At 40.2% G+C, this 24,539-nt stretch overlaps 1 protein-coding gene across 1 annotated transcript; it reads right to left on the reverse strand.

Annotated features, from left to right (window-relative positions):
- Window positions 1–4,208: 4,208 nt before the first annotated feature.
- slc9a8 (solute carrier family 9 member 8) lies at window positions 4,209–24,106 on the reverse strand. Its single transcript, XM_085782219.1, has 16 exons — window positions 23,871–24,106; window positions 22,544–22,725; window positions 21,154–21,234; window positions 20,198–20,256; window positions 14,097–14,180; window positions 13,587–13,688; window positions 13,275–13,309; window positions 12,348–12,491; window positions 10,576–10,717; window positions 10,376–10,481; window positions 10,149–10,265; window positions 9,985–10,067; window positions 9,788–9,899; window positions 8,539–8,759; window positions 7,440–7,586; window positions 4,209–4,458 (listed from the first exon to the last, which is right to left on the reverse strand). The coding sequence occupies exons 1-16, from the start codon at window positions 24,089–24,091 to the stop codon at window positions 4,345–4,347; spliced, it is 1,950 nt and encodes a 649-aa protein (XP_085638345.1). The 5' UTR covers window positions 24,092–24,106; the 3' UTR covers window positions 4,209–4,344.
- Window positions 24,107–24,539: the final 433 nt, after the last annotated feature.

Raw genomic sequence — 24,539 nt, forward strand, 5'->3', positions numbered from 1 at the left:
ACTGGTATCTGATACTTGATGCACTGTGGTGTTATAGTGTATAGAATACCTGAAACAGAGAAAACTTTGAGACTTTTCTCGAAACCATGAATTGGGCATTTTGGGAAATAGCCTATACTGATTACCGGTAATATGGTCGGATACATGCAAGTAAACACAATAAATGGAAACTGAATGAAACAGCTGGCTCTGTCCAGCTGTTTGACCTCACTGAGCTGTTTGCTGTAGTTTTTATGTTGAGCTAAGTTAACAGGTTGCATGTGGTCATTGCATGTTTATGGTAAAATCATGAGAAAAAAACACCTGTAATTTAACTCTTGCTAAGAAAGTAAACAAGAGAATAACATTACCCAAAATGCTGTACTATTCCTTTAAACAACTCCCCTTGTGGCTGGGTTATAGGAGAGGTTGATGGTTGTTCATCAGTGGTGAGGGATATTTTCTGACTCCACCAAACTAAATTGCACATGTCTGATCTGCTTTACCTGGAACTCACATATTTTATTATCAGTCCTTTTATCAGTGACAGTGACACCACCTCTCCTCTCACTAACTGAGACAGAGGACTGGGATCATTGATGAAGTGAGTCCGTGGTCTAAAAAGACTAAACCAACGATGTGAGCAAAGGAAAAGCATGAGAAGGCACGTGACTAAGCTCTGATTGACCACTGGGGAGACCATCATTTAAACCATGTGACCTCAAAAAAACCAAAAACAAAATATAAACTTCTAAGTCTACTTTTCGATTGAATCTGTCCAGGTGATTCCATCATCATGTGAGTCGGTGTGCTTATGGTCACAAGCGGTAGTTTTCTGTTGACCCTCTGTGGCCTCCTGGAGTGACCAGGGGTCTGGGATTTTGAGTTTCCCTTTGTCCTCTCCTCAGTCACACAGCCATTACAGTAAAACACAGATTGTGAAGGACTGAGGTGCTTTACAGCTGCTGCAGTAAATTACAGTTTGTCTACAGCTCAGCCATATTGCCACCTGCAGTTTTTCCCCTTTATTGACCAGTAACTGCGGGCTCATCAATGATAACTGATGTTAATCTCACATGCTGGTATATACAACCAGTGGGAAAGGTATCACCCATGTGCAAACCAGGGAGGGTCATCATTTAATCCACCAACATCTAATTTGCTGTTTTGGCTCTTTCCCAATGGATTCACGCTCCATGTGCTTTTCAGTCTTTCATCTCTGACAAACAAGCAGTGATGTTTTGAGTGATGACACCTGTTGCTTCCTTTATTTTCCTTTTTTTGCAAGACCTGCTAATGTCCTCAGAACATCATAAAATGTTTTTTGTTTTTTTTTTTACTACGAGTGGCTCTTGGCTACAATGTTTCTGTATTTCAGTAGATACCAAATCCCTAAACTCTATGTTACTGAAACAAAGACACAAGAGCAAAAACAAAGGATGATAGACAGAAAAAAACTGAGGAAACCTGCAGAAGAAAACACAATGTGGAAAATGAGAGGAAATACTCACTTATTTATAGAAAATCTATATGTGTGTATATGTGTTCAATGATATGCCACAGCAAACCATTGACAAAAACTAGGAAAAAAGGTTGTATGTGATTTGATCAGGATGTAACATTGTAAAATTTATAAAGAAAAAGGTTGGGTATGGAAATTCTCATTTACTCTTTCTCCTGATATAGCCTCATATGCATAAAAGAGGAGTTGGGGGGTATATCTAGGTAATGAAGGGCAAATAACAGCTATCCTCTCCTATTAATTTTTCATGGAGTGATGCTGTGGATTTACACCCCCCCTGCTGGTTGTAGAGGCTTATTACAAAAACCTAATTATCAAACAAGACACTTTGACTGTGACATGAGATAATGTAGTCTGATCAGTGTTTGGACTGATGTTGAAGATTGTTGGTGTTTACACTTTCTCTTGTTTCAGTTGACAGAGTATAGCCTAAATAATTAATTTTTCACTTATCTGATATTGACGTGGGAAAAAAAGGAGTGTCCATGTCTTCCAAAGTGATAAAACATGCGATTGGAGTCTACTCACCTTACATAGAGATTCGCTGCCCAGAGTGACAGTATGGAGCCACTGCCAAAAATAATTACATCCACACTGTGCTACGATTTCTTTCCCCCAGTTTAACAGTGTCGCTCCTCGCCTCCTCATCAAAATGCCTGATGAGATCCCAAGAGACATTTCAAGGGTGTGTCAGACTGGTGTTGAGTTGGACACGAGGGCTTTGCCTGTAGGTAACAGGATATTTTGCCCAGCATGACCACACATTAACCTTTTTATATATTCTAATTACTCTGAGAACTGGTCTGGCCCCCCTGTTGTAGCTGGAACCATAATAACCTTCCCTTTCACAATCCACAGGCCAATTGTGTCGTGCTGTTTTTGAACATGTGCAGTGGAGTTGCACATGAAACATGAAAATGTTGTCAACAATAACATTGGTGCATGAACATGGTAAAAAGAGATTTTCCTTCATTTGAACTCTTAGAGCCTGAAAATGCATGGCGGCTGTAGAACATGTTGGTTTTCATTTCATTTCAACATCTGTTCATGTTGAGATTTGGCCTTTCGTCTATTTTTTCACCCCCACTTCCGTTGTCTATGATAAAGATATGAAAAATTATATACATTGACTTTTTTGTCATATTATATTAATTCATATGCATCCAGTGTTAAGAGATACTATATGTTTTTCCATATTTAGAATCGGTCATGTGATTTATGCTGTAGTTAAGCAGATTTTGATGTGATATCAATATATTTTTGTTTTTAGTATTCGTGTTTAGTGCCCATTCATTATAAAGAATTTGACGAATCTCTAGTATAAGTAGTTTAGATTTATTTATTAAAAAATATGTAATGCCTTTGCTGATTTTAAGTTTACTCGAGTCCCTCTTTAAAGTCTAGAAAAAAGAAAACTTTACTGTACTTCACAATAATTTTCCAAAAATGTCTCCATATTATTTTGTTGTATTGTATTTTTTTGTAATTAACTGCTGTAGCCCGTGAAGGTGTAGCTTTCTACTATGAAAGTAGCATTTGACGCTGCACATAGGATGTCAATGTGATTTATTATAGACTCTTCTTTTAATATTTCTGCAGTGCTCATAGAGCTTGTATAAAAGCTTATAATCCCACAAACAGCACATCTTATAAATAAATAGAAAAAATACATTAACATTAACAAAACCATATTCCCAGTTACCCACACATTCATTGGTGCCCATCTTAATTAGAAATCCACAGTGAAAAACACAAAAGCAATATTTTATGGTCTACTTAATGCACAGTGTTTTGGCAGAAACATCGCCAGAGAAAGAAAATAAACAGAAAAAAGTTGATTTAGGAAATTGAACTGGAACCATACTTGACAATGAAAGCACTTCCCAATTACCATAATTATTCTTCTGTAAGCTAGGTGTTCATTTTGTTGAAATTTCTTAGTTTTACCCAGCATGTTTCACTGGTTTTAAATCTCTCCTGCATTTTTCTTTGTTGCCTCTATTTGCTGTAGGATAGAGTGGGAGCTCATGCATCATTTATGCGTAATTTCATGTGTTATGCAGTATCTGTTTATTAATAAATTAATTCATCAGTCACTCATTAATGCATACAAAATGTAGGGACAAAGAGAAATCCCATTTCAACAGGAAACTATTCAAAGCAGTAACCTGTGGCCTATAACAAATCTCCCTTTTACAATCTGAGCCTGTAGCACTGAACCGTATGTTGTGTCCCTCAAGCCCAACTAAGCTAGTGCTACAGCGCAATGGCCGGTACAAAAGAGAAGAGAAAAGTGAACAGGTGCTCTCGTATTGCTTTGCACTGAAAATGTCCCTCACAGCTTCTCTGCTGATTTCCCTTCAGGCCTAAACCTTTTAATGGTGTGAAATAGTTTATCTGGATCAACACAACTTTCTCTGTGCTGCTCAGCAGATCAGCAAACACAGATATTCTGTTTCCATAGCTTATAACAACATGGCCTTCATAAAACAATTTTTTTTTACTTTTTTCCCTTGTTTTTTTGCTTCATCCAGTGATTGCTAATAAGATTTGACACATTCCAGCCCAGTTTGTGGGCTGAAAGTCCACAGAGGGAGTGAAACCCCTTTGTCACATAGACTTTGTGGCAGGTGATCAAACAAGAAGTGCATGTGACCGACACTGAGAACAGTGCCTGTCTTCACACACTCTCACACAGATAGATAGACACACACAGACACACACAGACACACACACACACACACACACACACACACACACACGCACACACACACTCCTTGTGACCAGAGCACAATGTCCATTCCTTGTTGTCTGATCTGATGAACTGAAAGTGTTTGTTCAGTTCACAGCAGCTCTGCTTCATCTTCATCATCCTCAGAGCCTGAGGGTCCTTGACGGACTTCTTCATACCACTTGTTGGTCAAGGTCTTCATCTGGATGCGGCCATGCAACAGGTCCTGTCAGACACACACACACAGACACACACAACATAAATCAGCACATTCACATGCGTAAAAAAGGGACCATGCAGAAACATTGGCATGAGCAGGAGTGCAGGTATAAACATAACACATCCAAGAATTCAGTCACCCTGCATGAACATCCAAGTTGATGAGTCTGTGCCGGCTGTTTGTGTTAATGAAGTGAATGGTTTTGATTTGATGATATCTTATATCCTACTGAATTTCTTTTTGGCATAGTTTGAAACATATTCTCTGTACAAACTACATAAATCGATATATAGACAAATAGACCGTCCTTCAACTCATTAATGATCATCATCATCATCATCATAATAATAATAATAGTTAATAGTGAATAATAGTAAACAATAATGATTCAGTGAGTCAATTTCTGAGCTATTTCCTTTACATAATCGCATAATTTCGCTCTGTTAAAGATTTGTGCACTGGCAGAAATCATAAATCATGTAATTACAAACACTGCTACATAGAGGATACAGATGGCAGGATAAAGTATGTTGTTTTTAGAGCTGATTTTTGAAGGAAATTGGAAACTAGAAGGGAACTCAGAGAGCACAGAGCTCCACTAATACCGATGTCAAACAATAAACATACACAAGGCTTTAAAACTCTACCGCTGTCTGTCTCTGCCACTCAGGCAAACATCCTTGTTTATCTAGACTCGAGTCACATAAAATATGAACTATTTGTGTCTCGACTAAGATCTAAGGTCACTGTGATCTTCATCCTTTACCTTTGACCACCACCAAAGTGTAATCAGTTCATCCATGAGTCAAAGTGGATGTGTGTACAACATTTTATAAAAGTACATCAGAGATATGGCATTCATGAGCTCAAAACATGTCATGTGAGGTCACTGTGACCTTCACCTTTGACCTTCCAGTCAAGAATAAACACATTCAATTCTGATGGCTATGTACCAATTTTGAAAAAGGTCCTTTCTGGTGTTACTGAGATATTAAGTTCACTAGAATGAAACCGTGATTTGTGAGATTGCTATGTCACTTTCAACTTTGATTCCCAAAATCTAACCATCCATAGTGAATGGTTATATCAAATTTCAAAGTACCGACTCAAAGGCATTACTGAGATATCCAGCTCTGGCTCTTGTTGGTGCAGAGGTATAAAAAAAGAGAACAAATTATTCAGTAAATAGACCTGGCCTGAACTGCCCCAAAGTGTATTGGCTTTTTCCTGGTCCATGCCCCCTCTTTCCATAAAGTGGTCTTAGTTCAGTACTTTTTGTTACATCCTCGTGCCAAACAAACCAACGAACAAGGTACAGGTTGAAACATAACCCTGGCCAAGCTAATGAGCAGAAGGGAAAGATTATTAACAATAACAATAAACACAACAACACGAATAAACTTAAGCTCCTGTAAATTATCATCAGGGGCACAATGTTTAGTCTTGGTGCTACGTTTTAATTTAGCTGTGTACAGACAAGGACTACAGATGTAAATGAGCTCAGTAGAAGTAAATTTGATTTGCATTAAGCACTACGAAATAATCTCTGATGCTGGGCTGTTTTGACATGTGTTACACGTGTCTGGAAAGCACTGAAGCGAAACCCAGAGTGCTTTTTGCTGCTGGATTATTATCTGATGAGGAGTATTCATCCAACAGCCTTCAATCTGAATGTGAGTAAATGTTTGTTACATAGCCCGGTGTTGTGAGTTAACACTAAAAGCAGTGAATAAATCAGGGATGAAGGATTCTCTGCAGAAAAAAAAAATCTCTATATCTAGACTTTAGTTGTACACACAGATAACAATAAAACAGGCTCAATGCACTAGACTGCACCCAGGTGAGAAAAGTCAGAAAATATATAGCAGAAGACGAAAGGTAAGAGTGTAAAAAAAAAAAAAAAAGGTTTTCTGGGGGGTTTTTCTACTTGCACATTGGCTTCATTTTTCACTCAGGAGGTTGTCATTGGTATGTGTAAAGCAGTTCATTGAATATCTTTTAATTTGCTGCAGTATTCCAAGGTACCGTCACTGGACCCAACTGAAAGTGTTATCACAGGTTGTTTTCCCAGTTTCTCTCTCTCCCCCTGCTTAAGAGTCCAATGAAAAAGTGCTGCAGACTACAGTGCAACCGCTTTTCCCAGATGTTAAATTTGAGATGCCTCAGCAGTCGGTCAGCAGGGGATAAATATTTTAAAAATGTCCACTCATTCCTCCCTTCATATTTTGTGCTTCTAAATAGAAACCCCTTAAAAATACTGCATGCGCCCAAAGTGAAGCCACTCTCTTCTCTTCTATTGTACTTCCACAAAACCTCAGTGTGGCCGTTTAGCTTGAGCAGCTATAAATGATGACCATGTACGGCAGGGGTCATCAACTATATTTGTTGAAGGGCCAGAATCTTTCTCAACAGACACCTTGGGGACTATATTCTATTTTACCTGTAAGCTCATAATTTTCATTTATACCTATCTTTGGTGTTTGATATGATATAAAATGAAAAATCTTGACAGCTGGACTTTCAGATACTCCCAAAGGCTGGAGCTTTGCACTGCTGACTTGCCCTGTGATTTTCAGCCTAAATATGAAAGGAGCGGCTGACAATCGGTTCTGATGATACAAGTCAGTAGTCCTGAGTAGTCAGTAGTGTTTCTCTTCTATAATACACATTCTACATCTCGGAGGTGACGTTTTTCCACACACGGGCAGAGCTCAGTGGGAAACAGTAGGAGAGAATCGGGCCGAGGGGGAACCGGGACACAACACCGGAGGGCCGCCAGTTGATGATCACTGATGTATGGTTTCAAAAATTTGGTACAAACTAGATCACATCCTGCAGTCTCGACAAAAACAAATACCAAGACTTGTTCATTTGGACCTGCCGAGCCAATGTGACAAAACAATGATATATGTTCAAGAGATTGTGAACGATAACGCGCGGCCTCACAGGGGTCTCATAGGGGATTCCTTTCTCTTGATCTCTCTTACCTCTTGGGTGAGCCTGCGAGTGAAGAAGGGGTTAAGGTACTTAGCATCAAGCCACATAAACCCCTTCAGATCTTGTCTTTGGTAGATGTGAGCCTCGTACTCTTCCTCCGTCAGCTCTGATAGGTGCTCCGACTCAATGGTATTACCCTGGAGAGAAGGGAAGAAGAGAGGGAGGGAGAGAGGCAGATAAATAGATAAAAAGAAATGAAAGGAGACGGGACAAGAAATGAGATGGAGGTGAAAGACAAGGAAGAAAAAGGAGAAGGTGCAGGGAAAAGTCAAAATGACAGGACAGCACTGAGGATGGTGGAGTGAAGATCACACAGTGAAGGATGAGGGATGAGGGAGGAAGGGCAGAGAGAGCAAAAGAGCGGGAATCACATCAAAGAAGGCATGAGAGCCGTAAGGAAAAATGGAGGGTTTCTAGATCTAGTTGCTGGTACCCCAGGGTGTAACACTTGGCTTTGGAAGACATCAAACATGCAAACACTGTGCACACAAGTCATGCAAGCACACCACCACAAGCCGCCATTGACCTCAATGGTAGGATGCACTTCAAAAGAAAGACCCATTATCTGGAGTTAGAACCAACGGAGTCGGCTGAAATATTAAACACAATAGCTTGCATTCTGGTGTGCCTGGGAAATGATATTAATGCTAGTCGTTAGGCTTTATTTGTGCTTGTGTTTCTTCGTGTGCATCTCTGTGAGGAAAGTGCCCCCCCCCCCCACTGATTCAGTGTCCTTCACACAAACCACAATCAACCCTTTGATGTTTTCCCTCTGAGGAGAACAGTGAGAGTCTGATGGCAGATGAGAGCGACGACACAGCGAGTAGCCACAAACTGCGGTTGTGTGAGTGTGTGTAATTTTCTGTCTCATGATACTTTTGGGGGAAATGATCCGACTAAAGACCAGTTCACTGAGGATGACTTGTTTCAACAGAGAATAAAAGCTGATTTTTGGGTGATTTGGGTTAAGTTTAGATTCAAGTGAAAGGACAATGAAAGGTGAGGAAAAGTCTCCAGTCCCTGTTACCCCCAGAGGTTTCCTTCAGCAACATCTGTATGTGTGTGAAAAGAAAGTGCTGCATCAATTACCATTTTCTCTGTCTTGCTGAGATTGATGTCTTTCTTGTTCTTACGCCGTGATTGGCTCTCCTCAATGTCCATAATGCGGATGAGCGGCATGGTCCCGCCTCCCATCAGGAGGATGGTAAATAGTACGATAATGATGGTGGTGGTGCCGATGAGCTGCCGTTTCTCGATGGGCTCCAGGCCCAGATGGAGGCTCAAAGCGTAAGGAATAGCTCCTCTCAGACCTAGCACACAGAAAAAGACAAAAATGTGTGACTGAGAGGTTCACACAAAAACACCATTTGGTTTATTTTTTTCATTTGTTTGTCTCAATATAATAGGACTGCAAAAAAAATGTTCTTCATAAATTAATCCTACAGTTGTTTTTTGTGTTTTGTCTTCTAAATCCCAAAGTTTTCCCATTTAGAAAAGCAGAATGGAAAAGTATTTGATAATGTTGCTTGAAAAATTAATACAATTATGAATCAATTATTGAAATAGTTGCAGAACAGTTGTTTCAGCCTTTCCGAGGCTTTTCTCTCTTCTAGCTTTGCTCCACACTGTTCCTTTCCTTCTTATACTGTTTCTTTGTTTCTACTTCTAATGGGAAATAGTGGGTTTTATATCAGGTCATGTAAAACACAGTATACCACAATTTCACTCAGGAACAAATATCTAGTGATTTTCTGAATGTATATTTTCAGCAATTACCTGTAAATCAGTATTTGAGCATTTTCCTTGTGAAATAAAGTAAACTGAATTGAATAATCGTAAAAGTACATTTGTTGGAATAACATGCTAATCATCAGAGTTAGCAGAGATCCTTCTCCTGTTTAAGCTGCTTTTAAAAATAACATTTTATAAGTTGAGCCAGCTCACTTGATCACTTTCCCTTTTCTCTTTATGTCTGGCTGGCAGTGGATGGGCTTACTCACTACACCTTTAAGACAAGGTGCAGTGCGAGTTGTATGCTTTAATAATCTGTTCATCCACTTATTTTCTTGATCTATAAAATGTCAGACAGGGCCCACAGCCAATCTAGAGTGACATTTTATCGAACTAGCAGTCCAAAACTCAAGAGGACTAAAACAAAGAACTGATAGTCACATAGCTGCGACTTCAGTTTCAGTCGATGTACTCCGCCTCAGCTGTTAGCACTTTCTTTTGAACTCAGAGACAACCACTCTTTGTTTGGGCAATGACCGCAGCTTTGGCACTAACAAAGAACTATTCTTGTAATGCCCTGTTCAAACTGTTTGTTGTATCTACTCACCACTAAACCACATGATGAACATCATTTTGGGTGTGATCTTGTGGTCTCTGAAAAAGTTCAACAGGAATGACAGAGGGAAGATGTTGATCGCTCGGCCCAGAAGAACCAGGACCTGCCAAGAGAGCAACAGCTGAAACACGGGAACAGTCTGAGACACCATTCAGACGCATTATTTTTTTAAATATCAGAGCACTTACTATGCACCAGATGACAAAGGATATTTCAAATTTATGAGGGAAGCTGAAGATGGAAAGACCAAGGAAGGCAAACACACATGTCTCTGCAGAGAGAGGTTGAAAAATACAGTTGAAAACTTAATAAAAACAGAGAGGTCTGTTAGAATAACAAGCTATTCACTGACCACACATGAAGGCCACTGTACGCAGTGTCTGCTGCATGAGGATCTGGGTGACAGGAGACAAGTTGTGATGGGTGTAGTGAGACATCACAATTCCCGCAAACAGGATAGACATAATACCTGTAGGCAGAGAGAAAGAGTGATATATTAAACAGTCCTATAAAGTTAAGACATATGCAGTGCTTTTTAAGGGTGCCAGAGAGCGGGTGTTTGTATATGCATGCACCCACCAGACAGTTTAATGCCCTCTGCCAGGCCATAGGGTAGGTATGCAAAGATTATCATCATCCCAAACTCGAGGGAAGGAGTCTTCCTCAGGTCAAAGTGCTTTAGAAACTGAAGATATAGTTAGGGAAATAAATAAGTAGAATAATGTAAATACCATCAAGAATATCACTCTCTCACACACACACACACACAGTCTGGATACAAGAGCCGAGATGAGTCCAGTGAGGGTTCCCAGGGCAGCAGATCCAAAAAACATTTGAAGAAAATAACTCAATGCTTGCAAAAAAGTCTCCCAGCCTGTTACAGTGGAGTTGTCCGACCGAGAAAAGAAGCCCTCGGCTGTGCTGAAAGACAGAAAAAAAAGGAGAAACATTACCAACTGAGCACAGTATTTTTTGTTATACCGCTATCTGCCCCTAGAGGGCAGGAACACTCCACCAGTGAAACCTACAAACATGTGTGGGTGTGTGTATGAAAGAGAGAGAGAGTTAGAAAGTGTGTGTGCGTGTGTGGATTAGAGTGTATGCAGAATTTGTAATCCCATCAAAATCCTGTTGGCTAAACAGAAATTGGCTGTATTGTATCACCTCAGTGACTTCACAGGAATGTAATTTGAAGGAACTTATTATATGAACTAGTACCACACAGGAAACATTTAGATATCAGGCATTGAACGTTACATGTACATTTTATCACATCTTCAAAAGCAGTAATACTTTTAAGCACACCTGGAGCTATAAAGTACCAAGGCTAAAAGGCTAATATAAACTACAATGGCACAGTAATGCCCAAGTATTTCCTTTGTATTTCCCCCCACTTTTATTGGCCCATGTTATTCTTTGGACATAAATGTTGTTAGTTGCGGTGTAAAAAGGGATTGATCATGTCTGTATCCAAACAGTTTTCATTTGGGATATTTTTACAGTTTTCGGCACAGAGAAAATCTATTTGTGCAATTTAAACGCCTCTTATAATCACCAGTTACGCAGACAAACAGACAGACAATACATCTGTCAAGTAATTATCATGATAATCAATCATAATAATAATAATAATCTGATTTTTAACATGCTTCCCGGCAAAGGCATTAAACTGTGTGGCTCCAGTGGAAGACTGGGCCAAACTGTAAAGTAGCTTTCTAAGAAAGCCAGTCTGTGAGGTGCTAACAACGAGCAAACTGCCAGGGTTGTTCAGCCTATTCATTATTCATGCATTCATTTACTCTACGGGGCCACGCAGACACTTGAGAACACTTTGCACATCTAGCTAGTTGTGAGTGGGAGATAAAGCAGTGAAGGCAATGAAGTGAGTACAGAGACAGAAGATAAGATGACAGTGATGTGTACAAACAAGACATTCCTGCCAACTGTCTGTTTCCATCAAACTTGTCTGTCAAGATTTTGTCTCTGTGATGGTGTGTGAGGCCACCAGTCTGCAGTTACAATACAGTGCTGTTTAACACCTCCTCTGGAGTTAGTAACACTCTAGACTGACTGTTGCTAAATTTGTGAAGATAAAGGTGTTGCATTGTTTATTTACCACCATGGTAAACTCACTGCTTGTGTGGGATGTTTACACTGATAATTGTATCCTATAGGCGAATACATGTGCTCACAGCTCATTGTTTTGGGTGGTTCAGTGCTGCAAATACTGCAGTCCTCCAAACACATGGGTGGTGTATTGTGCTATATAAATTAAAACATTGTTATGGGTTTTATTGTAATTCGTATTCACTAGTGTTGTTTGTTGGGCAACACTTTGGTGTTGGGGTGTGTTGCTGAAATGTTGCCACACCTCCTCTTCCCAGGATTCAGTTTCTGGGTGGTTCATTCACAGATACCTCTTCAGGAAATCATTTCATCACATGGCTAAGCTCATATCCTCTTTAGGGTGGTTTGTAGTAAAAAAGGCGTGAAGATCATTTCGTGGAAATGAGGTCTAAAAAAGCCGACAAGAGGGCGGACTGAGACTTACTTGGTGAGGACAATGGAGACGGCATCATTGAGGATACTCTCACCAAACACCAGCATGTTGAGGACCGGGTCAACATTGAGGGCGTTAAAGATGGCGATGGTAGCCACAGGGTCCACAGCTGAGATCAGTGAACCAAAGGCAAAGCTGCAGCAGGTCAGGACAGAGAGGGAGAGAGAGAGTTCACAAGTGATGAAAATACATTGTTACAGGCATGCACACAAAAACACATATGGGCACGGATGAAATATCAGTGAAGCCAGTGAAGATTAATCCAAATAAGGTCACTCCAATAGGCAGACTCTTGTCACTTGTTTTTAAAGGAGGCATGTTATGTGCACAAATTTGCCAAGTTTTGAATAGTTGACCTTAGATGAGGAAATGGTCAAATGCACAATGACAATATCAAAACGTATGGGTGTCATGGGTGTGGAGTAGCATGCTCACTGTGTCTTTCCTGTTGGCTTGGACTTACTAACACACTCTTAAGCTTTCTCGAGTTTTGTTTTATCAGCCGTAGACCGACAGTGTCACTTCAATGTGATAGTACTATTGAGTACAGCTATCCGATTTCTCTTGATGTCAAAGCAATAGGGAGTGCTGCAATTAGGGTCCAAGGAGGGATGTAAAAAGGTGTGGGTAAAAAAATCAGGTGCTCATCAAGACCAAAAAAGATGTGTAAAAAAAGGGAGCTGGCTGAAGCCAAAAAGGCAGTCCGAGGCACTCTGAATAATGTAATAAAAATCCTTTATTTAAACAGGGATAGACCAACGCGTTTCGACACTTATACATTGTCTTCTTCAGGAAATGTAAGTGTCTCTTGATGTCATTTTGGACAGAAATATTTTTTAATGAGAGAACCTTCCAGATAAAGGTTTCGATTATTCTCATACATGGATGTGATCATTAGAGAGGTAAGATAACACTCACCTATCTGTCATGCTCATCTTATAGATAACGTCAGCCTGAGGAAAACAGAGAGACGTAGACATGCATACAAGTATCAGATAACTCTTCTTGCAACAAAAGTTGCACCAAGGAAATGTTAAAGGAAATAATACATAAAAAATAAAAGTTAAATGTATCTATGGCAACACGTTTGTGATTATCTCTCAAGTCTGTAATTCAGCTTTCTCTGTATTGTGACCAAATATCGAATTAAAACAAATTCAACTATTTATATGAACAGGCATAGACAACGCCAGAGTTGTTAACAGATGCCGTTAATACTATTATTCTTACCTGCCCAAGGAAATAGATACCTCCCCCAACTATGAAGGCAGAGATAGCTGTGCCAATAACAGCAAACAGGGTAATAGAACCGATGTTCTGAAAAAAATTCCCCTGAAAGTACAAAGAAGTATTCATAGGCTTAACATAATGACATATAAAGTTACACAACATTATACAGCATGTAGACAGTATTGAAAAAAAAGAAAAGAAAGGAAGGGCACAGAATGGGTACAGAGAAAAAAGCAAAAAGGATTCGTCTAGTAACAGAACAGAAAGCAGCTTGGCAGGACTGTTGCATTTTAAGCCTATTTGAGTTACAGTATCAATGGATGGAGAGGAAAATCAACAGATTGTTAAAAATAAACAACACATTTTTAGGCTATACAAATGTTTGCCAAATATGCATGCCGGTTGGTTTTATTTCTGAGTACATCACATTCGTAATTTTACTAGCATTGTCTTTCAACTGACGGTCTTGAGCCATATAGGTTCTGCTTCGTGCACAACATTTTGCCATACCTTATGTAAAGAATATCCAGATTCAAAGATGATGGGTGGCAGCAGCAACAGGAAGAACATGTTGGGGCGGAACATTTCCTCCTCCTTTTAAACGAGAAAAACATTGTATACAGTTATTTCAAGAGCACCAGTGGTTATGTGACAGAAGAGTGACTAACCACATCTTTGAGCTGCATGCAGTTTGTAGTGAGAGGGTAGAGGAAAAATTTACTAATGTGAAGCTGAGAGTGAAATATCCTTTTGGATTGAACTCGAATTAATGAATTGACCTAGATTTACACTCAAATTAAATTGAAAAATTAAATGAAATTGACTGAAATTAATTTCAACATATTGACTAAATTTGATTGAGTTAATTGAATGAAATATATTCAATTGATTCAAACAGATAAAATAAATTAATTCAACTGACAATTCAATTAATAAATGAATAAATAATAAACAGAGTTAAAAAAAAAAACTTCATTGTGATGAATTTGTCAAATCAAATAAACTTGACTGAATTTAGTGACATCACTTTAGTCAAATGATATCGATACAATTCATTTGAATCAGATTATATAATAATTCAATTTACCATATTTATATGAACGTGAGTTACATTAAATTAAATTAAATTAAATTAAACTTAATCATTTTTAATTGAGACACACTCCAAAAAGCCAAGGCTGTCTCTGGTGCAGATGCATATTAAAAAACACATTCGGCCATTTTGAAAGGGGGATGCGGTCTACTTGATAAACAGTGAACAGGGAACATTATTCATTGAATAAATTACTTGGACTGGGTTGTTGCACATTATGTCAAGCCTTGTCATCTTGAAGCCTACAGTGGTCTTTAATCTGTTCACAAATCCTAATGCTCATCAGCACTGTCATATTAGCTAGTTATGTGTGTGTCAATGGACGATAAAACATGTGCTTGTGTTTATTATGTAATCCTTAACTCAATGCTACCTACTATTTGTCTGAATGACCAAAGTCGGTTTAGTGATCATCAGCTGACTGTACTAAGCCAAGGAGGTGGGGCAAGGGTGACAAAGGAAGCTGTGCTGAGCTGTTAGCAACAGCCCTGAATGTGACAAAACAAATTTAAATGTTGACTTCAGCAAGACAATGATACATGTGAACAAACAAACAAACAAACACACGCACTTCTCAGGGGGGGGGATGCTTGCCAATGCCTGCTAGCCAATTCATGTATGCACTTAAACAAAGATACAAACAGGCTCTCTCACACATAGTGTAAAGGGTGTGGATACCTAGTTAAGCCTTTTTTAGAGCCACACACACACACACACACACACACGGAATATCCCTGTGATCTGAGCTCTCTGATTCTTTCACCAATATAATGAAATCATTGTTGCTTCTCAGCTAAATGGGCCAGCCTCCCAGTCAGATCAGGCGTAGGCATCATGTGCCTGTGCATTACGCTCTGGCTGCCAATGTGTCTGAGCATGATGCACCATGTGTTCTAGTAAAAGCCAATATGGGAGTGCCAGTGTAAGTGTGTGTGTGTGTGTGTGTGTGTGTGTGGGAGAGAGTGTGTGTTAAGTGTGTGCTATGCATAATATGTGTTAATAATGTAAACATCAATATATTGTATCCACTAGTGAGTGTTAATAAGGGAGATGTATTTCTGGGCTGTGTTGGACATTATAGTAGTTGTGTCTGTCAGAAACAAGGAAGAGATTAGGTCTGTATGTACTCCTCCCAGGCAACAGTTCCTCCCATTGTATTATATAGGAGCCATGTTTGACAGCTGGAAGAACCTGACTCAAACACAATAATGACAGAAGCAGAACTGAAGACAATCACTTCCACATTTGACAAGTTTTGACTAAAACAATCAATTCCTATAAGAACTGCATGACACATAATGTAATTCACTTACTTATAGCAACCACAGTTATAATCCACAATTATCTAACATCTGACAAAAATTACCAACATTTGAATGCATCAAATGCAATCAAAAGTAAGGGTAGCGCTATAGCACTTAATAAAAAACAGACCTGAGTATTTTCATTATCTAATCATCTAAATTTGTAATCATTTTCTTCCCATCTAACCAATTATTCAAGGTTCAAAAAGACGCAAAAGACCATGAAGTGATCGGCAAATAAGATGAGACAATACCACAGCACATTGTTTAATTAAAGACCATGCAGTGAACTGACTTTTGCCTGTCAAGATGGCTTTGGCTCCAGTGATAAATTTGGATGACACCAACCTACACTATTCCATAAAGAAGCGTTGAAAATGGGTCAGGCATAGAGGATAGCCTATAGAGAATGCATGCTGGGGTGAAAAGCCTGGCTCTGGCTTGATCTGGCTCATTTCGCATTCACATATCAAGAAAAGCAGGTCAGTGAGGACTGTTTCCAGGTTAACACTTTTTTCTTGACATTTATTTCCAGCAGAGCTCTGGCCTGCAGGTGAGGTGAAAGGTCAAGAATGAATATTAACACCTGCGACAGAGGAAGGTATGCCGGGTATGCACTATAATCTGGCATCCACAGCAGTATTCTGTACGCTTGCATGGGTTCATATGTCTTACTGCCAGTTAGCACATGCAAACTTAACATGCACACGTACACAGATCTGAATGAGCAAACTTAAAGCTGTAGTATAGTGCGTAACTTGTATCGACCCTTTGAGGAATTCTATGTAATTACAAGAACCCTATTGGCGCTTCCAGTCACACACGGATGCAGCTGTTGCGTTTTAACATCTACAGAAGGAAATCAGCTGCTAACACATGTTGCTACTTCACAGACGTTTTACTGCAGAACGCCCAGCGCACATAACACTGTGCAACATGTAAACAATCAGAATGTGGTGTAGGGGCACAAGAGAGGGGTACAACTCCACACCAAAAGATAGTTCAAACACAGCAGGCACTGGTAGGCAAAGTATAAATCATATGCTGCAGCTGAATATGGCCGAGGGTGCTGTGACACAGACGCGAATGGCCGGCAGGTGATTCGTCCGCTGTGGGGAAATGTATAGTTGAGGTTCAGGCTGCGGTCACATACATGAATAACAGTGACAAATATTCCTGCAAATCTGCATCTTGGCTTGCGTGCTGTGGTTGAGCCAGGTTTCCATAAGAGTGTAAACACAGCAGTTCCTGAGAAGCTCTACACAGTGAGATGTAATCCATGCTGTTGACGAGAGAGCGACCATTTGCTACCGTGAGTGTAGGCACTGCTAGCTTGTGTGGATTAGCACATAGCCCGGCGCTTCCTGGCTTGACCCGCTTAGGTGATCTGTTGCAGCGCCTGCAGTAACGCCTCAACAGTGGGCGCTTGTTTCTACCTGTTGCTAGCACACTCACTGCTCCTCCTCCTCCCTCCCGTCCTGTTGTGAGGTAAAACACATCATTTCCTGTGCTGGCCTGGCTGGCGCACAGGAATGCTGCCGGTCAACACGAAATTCAGTACAACAAATACTGACAAATACCGCAAGAGATTTGCAGAGCTGATCGGCTGAATCAGTGCTGTGTTCTCTTATCTAGTAATGGCTTTGTTGTAATGGACATCAATGGACATGAAAAAGTTACGCACTATAGCTTTAAACCAGCAGACTGAGTTCAGTAGAGTAAGGTTGCAATCAAGAGTTAAAATCATTATCAATTAAACTATCAATCACTTATTTAATATTACTTCATGGTTGTTGCTTCCCGATAACAATCCAAAGTCAAACGATTCAATTTTAGAATAATGTTAAACAAACACAAGCAGCAAATCATCACATTTTAAAACCCCCCAAACCAGCAAATGTTCCCTTATTTGCTCAATGGGTAAGTAACTAACTCCTAATCAGTCATCCAAATTGTAAATTGTTCCTTGGTAATCGTCTGTTGGTTTTCTGAACCTGAAACCAGGAGGAAAGGTTGTGGACGGGCAAGGGCTGACGAGATTTCATAGGCACCGGTGTTGATAGACGGCAGAGAAATATACATTGTAAAAAGAGGGAAAGATGAAATGGATAAATCCAGAGAGCAGAGGATGGGCATACTCAAGGGAAGTGCTGAGACAGAGCTTGAACCAAATGAGAAAAGATGAATGCCAAAGATGAAGGGAACACAGTTAAAAGAGGGTCGAGAGATAACAGAAAAATATGAGCGGGAACGATGGAGAGACCTTCGTTGAGAGTACAGGCTCCCTGGAGGCTCAGCTTTGACACACTGTGACATCACCACATGGGAAAAAGGCCCCTGAAACCACAATTAAAACTGCTCTCCTTGTGTCCCTCTCTCTCTGCGGCGTGGGAGAGATCTATTAAAAGTATGTGCTGCCCTTTGGGGCTTAAAACACACCACAGCAGTCACTGAGGAAAAACGATGAGCCCAGATTATACAGTGAATATAGTAAAATGCTTAAAACAGAACGCTAAATAATTATCTGAAGCACGCTGTAGATGAAAATATATTCACCTATGCATCTCTCTCTGTGAGCTGAGCCTAAGAGACAAAGTGCTGCTAGCGTGTTGCTTCGAAACCAGCATGCTATTTCTTCTTCAATCTGTGTCAGAGCACAGGGGAGAGATGGGCAGATGAGAGAAAAGGAAAAGCAGCGAATGGTACTAGAAAGGCACATACAGGGAAATCTGCTGGTAAGAAAAAGGAGAATGTTGGTGAAAGGCGAGGGCAAAGCCAGTGATGACAGGATGCGGCTGCCTGGGGGCTTTGCGCACCCTTGGTGATTTGGAAGGCATTCCTGGAGGTTTGCTCAATTAGCCAAGTGGGCCAGTGTCAGAAACATGCTGGAGGAGGAGATGGCATGTGACATATAGAGGTAGCTACAAGCTTCCGGTTTCAATACGCAAAATAAGATTGTGACTGAAAAACAAGGAGACCAACTGTGACAGTGGTTGATCGGGGAGGACAGATGCCATCCATTAACTGTGAGGGTGAAACATGGACCTTTAAGTAAGTGCACTGTATGCACAATTTCAAAAGAGTTGCAACTGAAGAAAGTGATGCTGAAAGAATCTCAGTTTTGCCACTGGCTGTGTTACTCACTGAACAGGTTACATGGTGCACCCTGCTCCTAGGGGCTCTCTGAAAAAACAAATAGGTCAGACATAATGGATTTGCATCATGGCCTGGGTCTTTTGAAGTCTCCGTCGGCCTACAAAACACACATATCCACACTCCTGCCAAGAAGCTAGTCCTCATGACGGGTCTACACTGAAGCTGGTTAGAAACAATAAATCTTGTCGCCACTCCCTACACTATGTGGACACGTGTGCAGTTATGCTTGCCGTAAATTAAACACTAACATGTATATAGCAGGGGTAAAGATTCACATGATACAGGCAAAAGGGGAAAAGGGGCTCCAGGGGCTCTGGTTACTAGTGGCAATGACTCAGCAACACTCTGGGGCCCCCCGGGCTAAAAAACAATGGGCCCCTGTGTGAAAGAAACACAGACACAACCTGTCCCCTTTTCCTCCCACCCCCTCACTCTACATCTCTCTCTTTTTCTACCTCCCTTGTTCATTTGTTCCCTCACTCACTGGCAGAGAACAAGGAATGTTAATTAAAGGCTGAAATCCAGGAGAAAAAAAAGGGAGGGCTCGCAGGGACACAGAGGGAAAGATACCAGGCAAAGAATAGTGTGTGTCAGAGTACGGTGAGGTAACAAGAGTGGAGATAGAGATGAGATTTGATGCAAAAACGGCAACCAGGAAATGAATGACTGATGAAAAAGACAGGCACACAGGGAGAGATTAAAAAAAACTGCAGCACAGGGACGACAGATGTTTACTAGGTTGGGGTGGGGTGAGTGGGGGGTTCCCGGGAATGTGTGTGGCCGTACAAAATGCATCATACAATAAGTGGGTAAAGCATATTTTCAATAAGCCAAGACCTCAGCTGTGCAAACATTTCTCCCTGACCTCTGATTTACATTTAGTATCAAACATGCTGTGAGTATAGTTCTTTTGTTGGTGGATTTGAAACAACTTTGTCCTACGTATAAGATGTTATATCGACACACAGTCAACCTGCATGTGTGAGCGCATGATGTCAAAGTTTTTTGTGCAGAGTCGATACAAGAAAAAGAGCTGTGTGGAGAATCAAACATCATACCTTCCAGTTGGCTAGCTCCTGGAACTCAATGATCTTGATGAAGCCTCCCATAAGAATCCCTGGAAGGAGCAAGGAAACGGCAAAAACAATACCACTGATTAAATATTTCACTGCTGCGTATGAACATTTCAACACAATGAGAACACAGCTCGGGTGAAGACCTGAGGCAAAGTGCTAATTTAGTGGTTAAAACAAGTTGAAGTCTGGTCCACCGTGGTTCAGGGATAAATTAGATACAAAGAGTCTAAAAGGGCTCCAATCTTATTTTTTTGTCTATGAGAAAGTCCCCTAGGGCCTTCTGCTCTTTTGTTAAACAGCCCAGCAGAACATTAATTAAAAGGGCAAGGAAAACACAAAGATGTGTAAAGGGCAGAGGGAAAGAGAGAGATAAGATGGAAAAAGAAACTGAGCATATATATATATATATGTATATAGAAGCATCAAAGCACCGACTGCGATATCCAGGCAATGGAATGGGATAGTGCAGAGGAAGACATGACAATAACTGGATGAGAGAGAGGAAGTGATGAGGAAGGAAAAGCAGTCGGTCTTGATTTGTAAGCAGAGTGTTATCTCTCTTCAGCAGAGCCCCCTGCTCCAAACACTGAGAGGAGCTCCGTCTCATATACTACAGCATGCAGGGCAAGCAAGAGCAAAAGGCCCTCAGGGTCAAGACAGATGTGTGTCACCGAGTGTGAGAGTGTCACTGCACAAAAATGTCAAGAGGAAGACAAAGGAGTGATTCAAAGGAAGTAAGATTAACCTGAGGTGCCCTCTCTCAGTAAGCAAAACGGTATCTCTGACCCATACCCCATATCCCCAACTCCCCCACCCCCCCAAAAAATGTAAAAAAAAAAAAATAATACTATGGATTTCCTAGAGAGTTCTTAAATGCAGATACATTAAACATTTGACTCTGTCTGTGCAGAACAACATGTTACATAATAAGTACTCACCAAGTGACACGACAGCCACACTCTCTGGAAGAAAATGCAGCTTGAACTTGATGAGCAAGTGCACCAATATGATGCAGATACCTGTTGTTGGCAGGGAGAGCAAAAACCAGTGAGTGAATATTCAGGACAAATACGTCCATGTCAGGACCACCATGTCATACCGACTCAGATCAGCCCAAAAATAGCCCCCACATCACATCATACAGTGTTAAGATCTTTTCTCTGGCCGCTTTCCTTCATGTACCTACCACAGACAGGCCAGAGATGTCTATGACAAACACGTCATCCAGCGCAAACTTCTCCTCACACAGCTCACCCTTCAATTCAGATTAGTCTAACTAAAAATATATTTTATTTAAATTAATTCAAATGCATTTGCTTGACATAAATATGACTACAAAGCTGTTGCTTGACATTCAAATTATAGTTCTGAGACTGTACAATAAAAAGATAATTGCCCCAAATTGAAACATAAAATTAGCTTGTGACAGTACCATAGGCAACCATGTATATCAATGTGCTAAATCAGTGCTTATGCATATTAGCATAATTATGATGACAAACCCCAAGGCCACAATGAAGCAAAGTAAATGCCAATTCATACATTTGGTAGAAATGCAGTGCAGCAAATGAGATAATTGTAAGTGAAAGTATATGCACAACACTGACGCTGGAAGACGTTGGTGCATCAAAGCTGGACTGTTTTGTCATGGGGGAGATATTACATTCTGGCCTAATTAAAACATGCACACTCATGGTGGAGAACACAACATCTTGTTAATATGCTTTACAGGAAATGCTATTTAGGACTAATGTGTACTTTCTAGATTGTACTCTGAGGCGGTTTCTCATTAATGGCCTACACTGTCTAAGTCAAACCACTGATGAGTTGGTATTAGCTTCAGTAAACAAATGACTATGATTTGCTGCATAGTGCGCCTATTAAAAACCAATCAACTGTTTTTCATGCTGAAATATTTGGTTCAAGACAAAATAACATCTTCATGTGTTGACAGAGTGAGGGGGTTTAATTGGTAACCTTATGCATGATTTATGCCATTTCCTTGCTCTAAACCCTTACAGTCGTAAGCATGTGACTTACACTGCAGGGAACTAAAGTGCATAATGGGCACTTTGTGTGCTTGGAGAAGCATTTCATGACCTTACTCATATTAATGTGTAACCGCATCCTTTCCTTTATCCACTTCCTTCATTCTGAATCACCATCCATCCACATATTTCACAATGAATGAAATGCTCAAGCAGCTGCACATTTGCCATCTATTCTTAGCTGCATTTACTGTACGTTAGTGAGCCAAATTGAAACATAGACCGAAAAACTGAATCAAGCAGCTATTCAGAAATGAAATAACAGTTACAGGCTACATACCAATAACCAGCAGGCTGAAGAAAATGGTCAACCCACTAGACTGTTCTTCTTCCTGGGCCTTGACCCCAGTCTGCACGGGCAGGATGGGCTTGGGTGTTGGGGGTGCTGGGGTTGTTGGCTTGACAGGAGAAGTTGCAGGATGGAGGGTGTCATTGCTGTTGATTTCAGTGTCATTGGACTTGCTGTCAGGAGCAAAAGCATGATGGTGTTAGATATACCATAAATTAAAAGATAGATAGATGAAAGACGGATGGTTGAGCAGACAGAACACAAAGAAATTCAAAATATTAATAAAACAGCATTTATCAAAGTAAGACAACATGGTATATTTATATATGGAGTATAATTCGATGGATATATGATATGTGTTATTATAATGTATATTCTGTAGAATGAATGTATTTACAAGTATGATGTGTGATGTGTAATGATGTACAGTATACATATATGATATGTATAAATGTGGGTAATAGGATTAGTATGTGAACAATTAATATAACAAAGAAGGAATGAAGCACAGTTAAGAAATGTAAACACTTATTCTGTTTTTGTTTTGTTAGGTGAAGCATATCGCTCACTTGTTTTTTTGTTTTTAATTTTTATAATGTTTATGTTTTGTGTTTTCAACTGTTGGACCCCAGGAAGAATAGCTGTGGCTTTGCTGCAGTTAATGGGGATCTGTATAATAAACAAATAAACAGAGAGGCGAGACAAACTCTGGACTCAATGTACACTGCAAATTACAGCATTGCTTTTAAAAGGATATAAAGTACGCACCTGTGTGTGTTTAACCAACTTCATTTAATTTCAACCATGAGGAGTTATAATAATGAGAACTGTATTTACATATTACATATTTACAAAGTGCTTGACAAAAACAACTAAGGAGGGAGTTAAAACCCTTAACTCAATGGGACTCTAATGAGAAGTTGGCAAAAGTGTGCATTGATTGATTGGTGGTAAAGGCAGTTATGGGAAGTCAATCCTCTGCAATGTTTTTTTTTTACTCAGCTCGTGTTTACATAATCTACATTTGAGTTGTGTCCCATGAAGCCACGCAGCTAACAAACCATTGGATTAAAAAAAAACAAAAAACTATTGTGATGTGGTATAAGTAAACTGGTAAAAGTAAAGACTGCTCTGTTGCATGGACTGTAACGTTATACTATTACCTGTATCAAATGAATTCATGCGACGAATGTAAAAAAAAAACCCTGTTTTGTAGCTTAGCATTGCAAATGAAGCTATAGCCTAGCTAACTGTAGCTATATTAGGCCAATTTGACTTATTCCAAAGATATATTATTGAAACCATTGTTGTCTCAGACCTGACAGGCTGTCCATCCTTCTCTGGGCTGCTTGAAGTGGGTCCATTTTTGTCATCTATTATTAATGTTTGCTGATTTCCGACTGGCTGCTTTCCCACTGCTCCCTGGTTATCTCCCTCACGCAGGTCCGCCGGGTTGTCAGCTCGCTCGGGCACGCACGGGTTTACGAGCAACAACAAAAGGGACAGCAACAACAACACTTTATGACCAACGCCTCTCATTTTCAAACCAGTCAATTTAAACCAATTTAAATCGACGGTTTGTGTTAAAAAAGACAGGTAATAGTTCCATGTCGACAGCTCCATGTATCTGTTGACATCACGACGACTCACTCTGTTTCCTGGTGACGCTTCCGCAGGGAGTTGTAGTCTTTACGTTGCATGGACGTCAGTCTAAGATAGCAACGAAACAAACAGATGCCGTTTGATACAACTGCTGTTATCAAAAAAACATGTGTTTGTTTTTGTCGAGGTGGGATAACATTTCAATTTCCGTGGGTCAAATCAAGTATCGATACTCACCGTACACATTGGACTCAATTTCCCATGAGTCATTGTAATGTAGCGTCAGCTTCCCGCCGAGTGATGGGTATTGTAGTTTAAGCTAGTACCAGTACGTAGGCTAATAATAACCTCACCTGCTGCCACCCTGTAAATGTTGGAGTCCAAT

The sequence above is a fragment of the Trachurus japonicus genome, chromosome 7 (assembly GCF_045865225.1).
Source record: "Trachurus japonicus isolate A0001 chromosome 7, Traja_1.0".
Lineage (NCBI taxonomy): Eukaryota > Metazoa > Chordata > Actinopteri > Carangiformes > Carangidae > Trachurus > Trachurus japonicus.

Excerpts from the sequence above, each read along its gene's own strand:
- slc9a8 (XM_085782219.1), bottom strand. The coding sequence starts at position 24,091 with ATGAGAGGCGTTGGTCATAAAGTGTTGTTGTTGCTGTCCCTTTTGTTG. Across the intron at positions 13,689-14,096 it reads CTGGATATTCTTTACATAAG|GGGAATTTTTTTCAGAACAT; the intron begins GTATGGCAAAAT and ends TTGTACTTTCAG. Across the intron at positions 13,310-13,586 it reads GTATCTATTTCCTTGGGCAG|GCTGACGTTATCTATAAGAT; the intron begins GTAAGAATAATA and ends TGTTTTCCTCAG.